The sequence below is a fragment of the Podarcis erhardii genome (assembly GCF_964252035.2).
Source record: "Podarcis erhardii genome assembly, chromosome: 12".
Lineage (NCBI taxonomy): Eukaryota > Metazoa > Chordata > Lepidosauria > Squamata > Lacertidae > Podarcis > Podarcis erhardii.
The window spans coordinates 16732282-16745013 of record NC_138513.1 but is presented as its reverse complement, the minus strand read 5'-3'; the positions used below and the strand labels follow the sequence as shown (position 1 = coordinate 16745013).

General features: G+C 38.9%; 1 protein-coding gene across 4 annotated transcripts in view; it reads left to right on the top strand.

Moving 5' to 3' along the window:
* Positions 1-11576, top strand: part of WAC (WW domain containing adaptor with coiled-coil) — a 44861-nt gene extending 33285 nt beyond the window's left edge. For 3 of the 4 annotated variants that reach the window (XM_081834319.1, XM_081834322.1, XM_081834321.1), the window contains exons 10-14: positions 1503-1651; positions 3242-3360; positions 6425-6608; positions 9942-10069; positions 10557-11576. In XM_081834319.1, the coding sequence (XP_081690445.1) occupies positions 1503-1651; positions 3242-3360; positions 6425-6608; positions 9942-10069; positions 10557-10626 (650 nt within the window). In that variant the 3' untranslated portion in view covers positions 10627-11576. The remainder of the gene's footprint in view (positions 1-1502; positions 1652-3241; positions 3361-6424; positions 6609-9941; positions 10070-10556) is intronic. The other variant, XM_081834320.1, reaches the window with a different exon arrangement.
* Positions 11577-12732: the final 1156 nt, after the last annotated feature.

Here is a 12732-nt window from a genome sequence, read left to right as displayed (position 1 = left end):
GGACCAGTCAAGCATAATAACATTATAAATAATCAGCATTTACTAAAGCCAACAAAATTGACACTGCATACATTCTGTTGGACTGAGCTGCATGTGTGAAGATGTTGTTATTTCTCTTAACAAGTTTTATTGCTTATTCAGATTCCGGAAGGGGAGACCCAGTCTATTCCAACTATAAAAAAGCTAATACTGTAGTGATCTAGTTCAAGTTCTTACTATGCAGTACTTACTATGAATACCTAAAATAGGTTATCTAGAAAACTCCTGCTATGCGCTATATTACTTTGAACTTAGTGGAAGCATTGGGAGTTTGATTAGTTCTATTAAAAGATAATAATCATAAGCAGAAAATGATCCTGACTAAAATTAACTTTCTTTAGTTTTTGTTGTTTGGTCTTCTGGGTCTATCTAGGGACAAAATGCCCTCATTGAAAAAAATTGAGAGCTGAAATTAGAACTTCTTAAAGAGAGCTCTGTGGTCAGTGGTAGATGTCAAAAATTAAGTAGTGCATGGCCTAGAGCCTGCAACTAACAAATTGAATAATTAATAATATATATTGGAAAATACACTTTGCATTTGCAGGTATATAAATATTTTGTTTGCCATTTAAAAGATCCCTTCGTGCCCCCCCCCCAATCTAAAACTGGCTCAGTGTGTGAAGTGGGAATTCTTATGCCCATCAATTATTATTCATATGCAACTTGACTGCTACTTTAAAGTAAGTTTTTTTGTGTACTTCCACATGATATACAGTATATTTTCAGACTCTTCATATTTAACTATGCATGCCATGTGATAAGCCAGACTATGGCTCGCTGGGACCACATGAATATGTGGTCTCCTAAAGAGGAGTTCAGTTGTTTTGCTCCTCCCCAACCCTTTTTATTCCCATGCTAAGCTAAGTCAAGATTTGGCTTAGCGTGGCATCCAAACCAGTGCTTGTGGTCAAGTGCTCTCCTTGCTAACCACAAACTATAGCTAAGGTTTGTTACATGACTTAGCTTAGTGTGGCACAGGAGTGAAAAAGAACATGGACAGTATGTACTTAAATTGCTTGTTTAATAGTTTGGTCAGTCTGAGGCTGAAGCATCTGTGTATGTAAGTACAGGATTTACACTTGATTATATAAATTGGTGTGTGAGGCTTTAACTTTAAGTAAAACCATTTCAGCAGTGAAAATTCCATACAGATTTAGGTGCTGAAGTAGCAAAAGATAGTCCAAAGCTTTTAAACCCTTCAGCACCTAGTTTCAGCAAACAATAGAACAGCATCATCTGGATATGACTCTTCTTACAGCAAAAAAAGTTGCTGAGTTTGTAATTTTCAGTCCTTCATGGAGCAACTGTTTTATGTCTCTTGGCTTTCTCATTTGGTCACAGCTCCTCTTCCCCCTTCCATTGCTTAAGTCTTCCAAGCTTTATTTCCTAAGAATACTTAAAAAAAATAAAAAAATACTTAGATTGAGTAAGATTTTTAAAAATTGTCATGGTCTTATTTACAGCTCAGCCATCTAATCAATCCCCAATGTCTTTAACATCGGATGCCTCATCACCAAGGTCATACGTATCTCCAAGGATAAGCACGCCTCAGACTAACACAGTTCCTCTGAAACCTTTGATAAATACACCCCCTGTATCCTCACAGCCAAAGGTAAGATTTTAATGAGTTACAGCAGAAGTAAAGCTCTGCTTCTGTTGTTAAAGCAGACACAAGACTCCAACATTGTAATGCTTTAAATATTTTTTAAAAATATTTTCGGCTGTTTCTTGTATTAAACAAGAAACCCAGATGATAAGAATCTCAATGTTTAGTACTTCAACAGTTTTCATTAGATGACCTTAAGTGGATGCTCTAGTTTCTGGTGGAATAAACCAGTTGCTTTAATTATTATTATTTTAGTCTGTAACTGTCACTGGTTGGACTTTGTAACAAAGTGGCTAAGAGAGAGCCAGGAATTCCCAGTACAGATCTTGCCTTCATTATATTGGTAGGCAGCCTCAAGCAAACCACTCTCATCTTCTTCTACCTTCAACCTGGGCATAATAATAGTGGCCTACTTTAAATGTTGTTAGCAGGATTTCTTTTCCAAAAAAATATTAGTCACTATTCTGTGCTTACTGAGCGCAGTCCTTATCGGGCTTTGTGGGAGGAGGTTTAGGCACACATTATTAGTTCTCTACAATAATTTTAATAGACAGCTTTCACTTCTGTCCTTTCCATACCACCCACAATTCTCTGAGCAGTTTGACAAAGTACTAGCATAAATGTTATTATATCAGCCAGTCCCATTTAACCTAGCTGTCCTTGTTGGCATCCATCTATCTTGGGAAACAATGGAGAAGTGCACCTTTGGGGGTAAAGTCAAGTTTTGGAGAGTTATCGCATCTGCTGTGACTGTAGAGAGACATGTTTTGTTGAAGCTAGGGCAGATGTGTGGTTGTGGTGCTTCAGATGCACCATGGTCTGACTGTCTCTAGGCATTGAAGTAGTCTGCAAGGGATTCCCACATGGCAGGATTGATGTTGCCAGCCTTGTTTGCAGGATAATTGAAGATCATGGTCTGTTTTGAAAGTTGGAGTCTTGTATAATGCACTAACGTGGTGCCTATACGGCTCCCTCCTCCCACTGAAATTAGACCTAAAAGAAGCATTCTGCTCTAGCCAATAGACTAGGTTGAGGTGTGTGCTCAGTTATGGTGTGTGTGGTGCCCACAACAGTTTCTGGGGTTTGCAAAGGTGTCTATTGGCGGTCCCTGCTGTAATTCAACGAGGAAGTTACCAGTAACAATAGCAAAGTACTCGCTGTCCTTTTTATATATCTGTCTCTTCCTCTGTCCCTTTAAAGCAGCTCTATTCCATTCCTGTTTTCAGATTTATCCTCCCAACAGTTGGTCAGCATTCTGTCAACACTTAACATGCTAAGTCTGTACTGAACTGTCTCTTGGTCCCTTATATATTGTAATAAAGTTTTTATTTTTGTAGGGGTACTTCTGCAAACCTTAGGATTAGCCTCAGTCTTCTGATACCTTCTTTGTATTGGGGTTGTGTATGTACAGTTTTGAGTATCTTTGTTCATGCAATTTGAGTTAAATTAAATTAGAAGACATCCTTCCTTCCACTTCTGTGTACTATGCCTGAAATAATTTGCAGGAGGTATCCCACTTCTAATCCTGATTGATAGCTCTTCAGTTTAAGGTTATTTGAAGTAATACTGAAATGTGGTCAAATGTTAAACTTTCAGGTTACTACTTCAGGTGTTAAGCAAGGACCAGTTTCACAGTCAGCATCTCAGCAGCAAGTGATTGCTGACAAACAACAAGGTCATGAACCTGCTTCTCCTCGAAGTCTTCAGCGTTCAAGGTATATATTACATTGGTATTGGCTTTTGACTTCACCATATCCTATTCTACCAAGTGTTGCTTTTTGGAGCTGCATGCTCTCATCTGCAAATACTGCTTGTACAGTGGTACCTCGGGTTACATACACTTCAGGTTACATACGCTTCAGGTTACAGACGCTGCTAACCCAGAAATAGTACCTCGGGTTAAGAACTTTGCTTCAGGATGAGAACAGAAATTGTATTCCGCCGGCGCGGCAGCAGAGGGAGGCCCCATTAGCTAAAGTGGTGCTTCAGGTTAAGAACAGTTTCGGGTTAAGAACGGACCTCCGGATCAAATTAAGTACTTAACCTGGGGTACCACTGTACAGTATTCTTGCAATCAAAGTTGGGGAGAACATTACAGTCTCAGTGCAATTGCAGGATAGATTATTTACACATGGTCCGTTATTGGAGTTAGTGGCCTATTAACTGTAGTGTCTAGATTTCAGTTTTATGTTTGTTTTTAGTGAGCTAACACCTGTACATCCTGGAATTCTGTTGCCTCAAGTTATGCAGGAAAAACAGGAAGGACTGCACAAGCTGCTTCTTCATCACAAGTGTGTGTATTCAGTTTTGAGACATGAATGAAAATCTTGGGGGCTTTTTGTGTATTGTCTTTGAAGCCAGCATAAGCTATTCATGTTAAAAGATAGAAATGTGGCTTAAACACATCTCTGCTTGTTGGTGAATGTAAAGATAAATTCTTAGTCCCATTATTAGAAGGTGGTATGGGGACAGAATTTCCATATTGAATTCCTAGTATTGTTTTAAAACCTGTATGTTACCATTTGAAGTAAACAATTTGAATACAGTTGCATTTCAGAAATTTGCTTGGTGCTGCTTAAATAGTTGTGGCTCTCTTGGTTGTGTGATAGTAGCAGATAAGCTTATGAAGGCACACTAAAATTTTGAATTAAAGGAAATCTGTCATTGTTGAGCCCTCCTTTTAAGTGTATGATTTCATTGACACGAATCAGCTCAGATTTTTAATAATGGTAGTTCTGAATTGTTCTTTACGTAGCTTTGATCTTCAGGTTTGAGCTACATTTTGTCCAGTAGAATGCATCATATCTTGAAAAAAGATGCTTTTTTAAAAAAATTAGAGCTTGGACACTAAAAGTAAATGTTTACATGACATAAAGATCATGTTTAAAAAATAAAAATAGGGATAAAATTATTGAATTTGTTGGTTAAGATTAAGGCAGTCAAATTCTGGAAGTGCTTTTCTTCAAAGTTGTTTGGTTTCTAGGTGGTATTTTTTCCCACCCCCTGGAATAGGGTTGCCAAAGAAATACTAGGAGCAAAACAGTTTTTATGTGTGCAGGGCAAGGTTTCAACAGCCATCATAGGGTCAGGAAGTGCTTAATGCGAAGAAAAGTACATTCGTGCACAAATATACTGACTGCAACTGACAGAAATAATTATGTATACTTGATGAATATGCTATTCATTAAATTGTCCTAGTATACCCAATATTGTGCTTTGGTCTGAATTAAGGCTCACTATTGATGCATAATGTCAACTCCTAACCTTATGCAAGTGGCTTCTCTGGATTATTTTCTGCTCTGTGCCTTCTGTTGGATTGGCTTCTGGTTGGTGTAGAATACATGTGTGTGCTAAGCCATAATTGACTTAGTGTGGCATGTGATCCCCAGGCCACTGGCCACATGTACAGCTCTGTTCTGAATCAGAGCAAAACCCAGTTGCCTGGAGTAATTGTTACTTGCAGAGGTGACTAGTCAAGTGTCTTCAGTACAAAAATGTTCAACCACTGAGCACTGGAGAAGTATAGATACTAGGCATGGTGTCCTTTCATTTCACTTCAGGCATTTCCCAATTTGGGGCGAGTGAGAATTTGGGCAAATCGCTGAAACAAGAGTCTGGTAGACTAGTGGAAGAGAACAATTCTATTAAAAGAATTGCTGCTTAATATAACTTTCCATGTTTGCTGTTCCTATTTGCCACCTTAGCCAATATGAAGAAAATTCCTGTGTTTATGAGGTGTGGGTTCTGCAATCAGAACTAATGCAGGTGGTGCCACTATCAGTATGCTAGTATAATATCCTGGTTTACAGAACTGTTAGGATGCCTTTTGTGGAATTGACAGGCAGTGTGATGTGGGATTGTGAAACTGGTTGTAAAAGACAAAAGGTGCTAGGCACATACACTTAATATGTGGGCCTGTGGAAGTGATTTATAAAACCCGTGGCACCTGCTTTTCATAGGAAGAAATTTACTGGTGTGTTCTTGGAAAAGAATGGGGTTGTCTGCTGTTGGGACTAATGACATCAGGGAGGCACATAGAAGACATTAAATAAACTTCCTTTTTAAATAAACTTCAGGAGAGTTTGGTTCCCTCCCCCCAAATACCCATGTCAGTTGAGACAGAATTAGTTTGAAATCCATTGAAGCCATGAAGAAAACACTCCTCACTAATGACTTAGTTATTGTCTTCTCACAGACAATTTGCAAAATGACAATCTCATTATTTAGGGGACGCGGGTGGCACTGTGGGTTAAACCACAGAGCCTAGGACTTGCCGATCAGAAGGTCGGCGGTTTGAATCCCTGTGACGGGGTGAGCTCCCGTTGCTCAGTCCCTGCTCCTGACAACCTAGCAGTTCGAAAGCACCTCAAAGTGCAAGTAGATAAATAGGTACCGCTCTGGCGGGAAGGTAAACGGTGTTTCCGTGTGCTGCTGTGGTTCGCCAGAAGCGGCTTAGTCATGCTGGCCACATGACCTGGAAGCTGTATGCCAGACCCCTCGGCCAATAAAGTGAGATGAACCCCAGAGTCGGCCGCAACTGGACCTAATGGTCAGGGTCCCTTTACCCTTTACCTTTAATCTCACGATTACTGGCTATGCAACTTTCAGGTGGGCATTTTCCCATGGAAGAGATTGGAACTATTCTATATAGTCTTCGTAGAGTTGGAAGGGACCTTGGACATAACAATCCAATCTATGCCGAATCTGCTGTGCAGGGCGCAGATTAAGCATCCCTGACAAGCTAACTCAACAAACATTCATTCATTCTTTTTCTTTTAGTAGTCAGAGAAGTCCATCTCCTGGTCCAAATCATACCTCCAATACAAGTGCTTCTAATACGACAGCACCACAGAATGCATCCGCACGACCTACGTGTTCATTAACACCCACGTTAGCGGCACATTTCAATGAAAACCTTATAAAGCATGTCCAAGGGTGGCCTGCAGATCATGCAGAAAAGCAGGTGAGTGTACATTTTGTAGTGTTGGGCAGAATCCAGTGTTGTTTGAGTAGATTTCCGCTTGCATGATAGGATTTCACTTTCCTCTCCTATCCCCTGCACACCTCCAAAATCTGCCTTAGACTTTTGGAAGCAGATTTTGACAGTACATAAGGGGGCTGCAGTAAGGAGGAGGTGGAGATGAAATACTTTTTTGCTTGCAACCCTTTGGATTACAACACTTTAGCTTCCTTTTGAATGTGTTTTAAATTTCCTCTGTTCAAATTCTTGTGAACACCAATGATCTTTAAAGCAAATAATTTAATGCTAGCGAATATTTCACAGCTTGCATTTCAATTTCCATGGAGGTTGGAAGCACTGGAATTGTTCTTATTCATGGGTGTAATACTGTTGTAGGTAGTTTGTGTTGGGATATCCCAACAGTTTGGTGGGGAAAACAGGTTGTAGAATAGGTACAGTGATTTTTTTATATACTGAAAGATTGAAGTACCTTAAAACTGTTAGCCAAGGAACATATTGTTTTATTTAGATTTTCCTCATTTTAATCCAGTGATTTAGGGCAGTGTTACATTAGATAAGCTTTTATAATTTGTCAGTTACCTGGTTCATGGTTGTCTGCAACAATTGACCTTGGTGACCGGGGACTGTCTGACCTGGAAATTCAGTGACACTTTCACTCCTGCTTTAAAAGATTACTTGCCCTTTAAGGCAAAAATGTGGGAGGGGAGAGTTCTATGTACCAGGCTACATAGCACTGCACTGTTATTTCCAGGTTTATGGTTCCATTCTCCCTTTTTGGGAGGGCAGATGGAGAGCAGAGAATAGGACTAGTCACTGTTTTTGTCGTTTGAAGCAAGGAGCCTTCCTGTTCACAGCAAGTAGAGCAGAGGATGAGTGAGTGTATTTGCAGGTTTAAAATATATTCCTCTATTATCCAGCAACCTTGTGAAGGAAGTTTAAGTTGAGAGTTACATGGACATGGCCCCCTTTGTTTCATGGCTTAATAAGATTTGAGGCTGCCTTAGCTATTCAGATTCAGTCATTTGTTTTCAGGCAAACTTGCATGCCTGTTGAAGCAGAAAATAAGCTGAGAAGATTACAGTGGTGTTAGAAATCATTGTTGAGGTTTAGAAAGGCTTACAGAAAAATATTTACTTTTCAATCCAATGCTGTACAAATTAAAAGTTAAAGGTTGTTTTCTGTAATTCTCAAAACCAATAACCTTTTTCTCCATGTCAGTTTTATAAAGTTGAATGAAAAAATAACCAGTTAACTGTAAAGTATAAAAGAATAAAATTTCTTTTTAGTTGTGGTTTTTAAATTTTAGCTAACTGGGCCTTTCTGTTTTGACCTTTCAGGCTTCATAGTAATTCTTGATAATGTTGTAAGATAAGGCATTGCAGCACAGATGCAGTGTTTTAAATATTACAGTTTTAACATGAACTCTATAGTCAGTGTAACAGAAACATCCTGTAGCAGAGAGGACTGAAACTTCATTACAGTGTATATATAATGTAGTACTGTTAGTTTATAATTTGTTCTGCTCAGACAACATATTTTACCAGAGCACATGAACTTCACAAAAAGCCATACAACATGAATCTCTTACCTAGATAAGGGATAGGGAACCCCAGATGCTGTTTGGACTCCCAACTCCCATCAGCATCAGATAACATGGCCATCCAACAACAACTGGAAGGGCCACAGGTTTGACATCTCTGATCTAGATGCTTTGTGCAAAAGTTAGTATGAAAACATGATGAAAACACCATGAAAGGGGATAGGGAAGCGTTCTAAAAACAATCCAGTGAGGACTGAATATGCTCAGGGGTTAAGAATGCTAATGAATGTTTTTTGTCGGTGTGGTGGAATATGGAATGGCGTATGCTGAAAGAGAGCATTGTTGGTATCAGTCTGTCTTGAGAGACAATGGAATGCGCCTCTAGGAGTGAAGTCAAACCATTGGAGAATCACAGTACCTGCTGTGGCTGCAAAGACTGGTAACTCATAACTGCTGCCTCCCAAGCCTGGGCAGTATGTTTGGAGGTCCTGGGCTGCCCAGACGACAACACCCACTCTCTCCTCAGCCTCTCTGATGTGGTCCAAAGGAAAGCAGAGCAATACATATGGCCCCGGCTTGGCTGCAGGAGTTGACAGAAAGAGGCGTCCAATACACCATAAAACCATCTTAGGCACTGCACTCCTGATTTGTGTAGGATTTGATCCTTAGCCTTTTCTTCTCCTGAAGATGTTCCACAAGGCACTGGGTTTTCCTCAGGTTTACTGCCGAAGCATTTCTCACTGATGAGTATAGCCACAAGGTAGTGGAGGTTTAGAAGAGACCATCACTGGCTGGGATCTTGATCACAGGAGTACTCCATGCTGTAGTGTTTTGTGGCAGCTCCCACTTCATTCTTCTAGTTTCCATATTCGGGAAAATGCTTGCCCAGATCCTTGACTTTTCAGTCAATCTCTTTCCAATCCCAGAATCAATTTCAGTCAGTGTACTCCGTTAAATCTTAGTAGGATAGCAGTTCTTCATGTTGCCTAATCCACATTTGATGGCTCTACTTTTAGGGTACCGATTCTCGCCCATCTTTTGCAGTTGTAACCAGTACAGGAGAAGTGCTTTATGCACTCTGATGGAAGGAAACCCAACTTCCACATGCAACATTGCAGCCAGTGTACCATTTGGTAGGCACAGATGGACTTTTAATAATTGGTTTTGGATTGCTCCAAGGCATTTTAACTCCAAATTTTTACCTCGCACTGTATTTGGGCAAAGATCTGATAAATAAAAATTACAATGGTTGAGGCCAGTAAATTTTTACCCTGTCTTTTCCCTGTGAAAAGACAGTTTTAGACACAACATTTTGTATAGCTACTCTGCCTAGACAAATTCATTAAATACCTAGGTATTTAAAAAAGATGTCTTAAATGTCTTAAGTGCAGGTGGGGAACATGCTGTTGAACTTGGGTTCTGCCATGGGCTTCCCATGTGTATATGGTTGGCCACTTTGAGAACAGTGTTGGACAAACAGACTGTTTGGCCTGATCTGTTGGGCTCTTCTTACATTCAGACTACTTGCTGTAATGGATAGTTCTGGGTTCTTGCTGACAGATAGTACCACACTTTAAATACCCATTTGAATTAAGTAGGAGAAGCACCATGTTGCTGGCATATAACAGGACTGAATGAATGGCATTTTGAATGAATGGCAAGAAACTGAGGGTTCTGAGATTCTTTTGACACCAATACCATACTTTGTGTTTATGTCCAGAAGTTACTCCAAAAGCTGCAACACACATTCCAACTCCTCCTCTTAACTCTTTTAGGCATCAAGATTACGTGAAGAAGCTCATAACATGGGAAGTGTGCACATGTCAGAAATTTGTACTGAATTAAAAAACTTAAGATCTTTAGTTCGAGTATGTGAAATTCAAGCAACTTTGCGCGAGCAAAGGTAAGAATTCTGGGTTTCTCATCTTGATTTCCCAAATCGTTTTCATCAGTGTTTTTGTTTCATAATGTTTTATAAACTTAAGAGCTACTGAGCAACTTTCCCTAGCTTACAGTCAGGGGCTAAAAACTGTTATAGCTTAACATATAGGATGATATTGACTTAAACAGGAATAATACCTCCCTCCACAGCCATTGAACTACTGAAGGTGCCCTTGTGTGTTCCTGGATCTTGAACAATTATTTAGTCCATTATGTGTACCATTAAGGTAGGTCAACTATTTCTAGGCCCAGCAATTTTGTCCTTTTTAAAAATAAAACGCATACAAAACTGTGTTTATCACAGTATTATCCCTTCAACCTATTGTAGATTGAATAACTAACTTTAAGAATGTGCATGTCATTATTAAAGTACTAATTCATGGAGTAAATTACTCATCTAAGAATGGATTTGACATGCCAGTACTAATTGCTTTCTTTTCCCTTTGTAGGATACTATTTTTGAGACAACAAATTAAAGAACTTGAAAAACTAAAGAATCAGAATTCCTTCATGGTGTGAAAAAGTTGTGAATAATTGCACATGGGTTTTGAGTACAGGAACTGTAAAACTGATTGCCCAGTCTTAACATTTTTGAGCTGCATTTGAGTAGACTTTGGACCGTTGAGTTGGGCAAAAATAAAAAAAGATAACATGGGAAAGGGGACAGGAGGGGTGTCATTCAGGGGAAGGAAATGAGGATGATTTGTAAAACCCTTGAAATGTAGATTTCTTGTAGATGTATTCTTCACGTTGTAAATATGTTTTGTAGAGTGAAGCCATGGGAAGCCATGTGTATCAGAGCTTAGACATCCAAAACTAATCAATGCTGAGGTGGCTAAATACCTAGCCTTTACATGTAAACCTGTCTGCAAAATTAGCTCTCTCTCTTTTTTAGTTAATTTATCATTCAGAAATCTTGCATTTCCTAAAATTCAATGCAAGCGCCAGGCGATCTGTGTCTCAAGGCTGCAACAGTTTGAAACAGTTTGGGTAATGTACAAAATATCATGAAACAACTGTTTCCACACTTGCACCGAATCAAGAGCAGTGCTTCTCCATTTCTGTTTTACAGAGCAGTGTTTTTCATTTTCTGTGTTCATTTCCCCCTTAAAATCCTAGATCTGATTTTATCAGGTTTTTTTTAATTCTAATTTCCTCCTTTCCTAAAGCACTGTTGCTATGGCACTTTTCTATAATCTTTTCATTCCTGTGTACAGTAGCTTAAAATTGCAGTGATTGAGCATAACCCACTTGTTTGTATAAATTATTGAAATGTATTTCCATTTGCACCCTGTAAGAATGGACTGGTAGTACTGCTGGGCATGTGTGCTGAAAGTACATCCCTTTTTCAAATTATAAGGAACAGCCCAATGAACATGTCAACATGGTTGTGGGAGGGAAAGAAGGAAAAAAAAACTAGTCAGATGTGAATTGTATCTGTTGTAATAAACATGTTTAAAACAAAGAAACACTGGTTTTCATTTCCTTTGGTCGAAACATTCAATTTGGCCTCTTTGGGGATTTGTTTACCGAAGCTATTCTTGTTGAATACTTTTTTACTTACCTGAAAATAAGTCCTCAAGGGAGGCTTTATTTTAAAAATTGTAAACAGAAAATTGTGTATAAAATATTTAATGACATTCAACAAGGATCATTGACACCTCCCCAACAGTTGTCATATGTTAACTCCTGGTTTTACCTGTCTTGCTATTATGACATTTCATTTCGAAGGATGTTTGTGTTGTAGCTAACTGTTCAAGTCTGGTGCTGACTGCTGTTCTTAGCCATCACAAAACGCTGACTTTGTGTAATTGGAGTTTCTCACTATTTGAAAATGGTGGGAAGGCTCAGCTTTGTATATTGTTTCCTAAAGTATATTAAAAATAAAAAAGAAACTATTGCTACTACAAAATAAACTTGGGTTTTCTTTGCAAAAAACTGTTAGTCATAATATACTGCCACTAATCTTTGTACATTCCCAAACTTGTCCGTTTAGAATTCTTGTTAATGCTGAAAGATGAAGGAATTGCAAACTTTGCTAATGTTCATGTGTTGCTTTAAACTCCTTCAAAAGTGCTGAAACCTCATTAATAGGTTTGTTAGAATCCTGGCTTTGATACATATGTTTGCCTCCTGATTTGTGATGCTGTTGCCTTTTATCTTCAGTAATCTCTGCTTACATCTTTGCTTTTGTCATTTTATAATAAATTTCAATTTTGTTTTCCCTTTTGAGGCCTCTGGATAAACTAGGGACTGCCCATTCTTGTTTGTGTTGTCTGCCATATGCAGGAATCATGTCCACCCTCTAAGTTTTAGCATTGTATGGTAAAGGTGGTATACTAGCAGTACATAGTAAGATTACAGCATAAGCCTAGTATTGTGGAAGTTCATTACGTTGAATCATTTGTGACACATTGCGAGCCTGGGAAAAAAGAACCAACTCTGCCAAATTATTTTGTCTGGCTATCTGACTACTTGTCCATTGGCAACCAGGTAAGTGACTTGTTTAAATGCTGTTAACTTGCCTTTATCTGCCTATAATAAAAGAGTTTTGTATTGAGAAATTGGTGAGGAATTTTTAATTTGTGTAAGACCTCACTTTGCATCTACTCAACCTCCATGTGT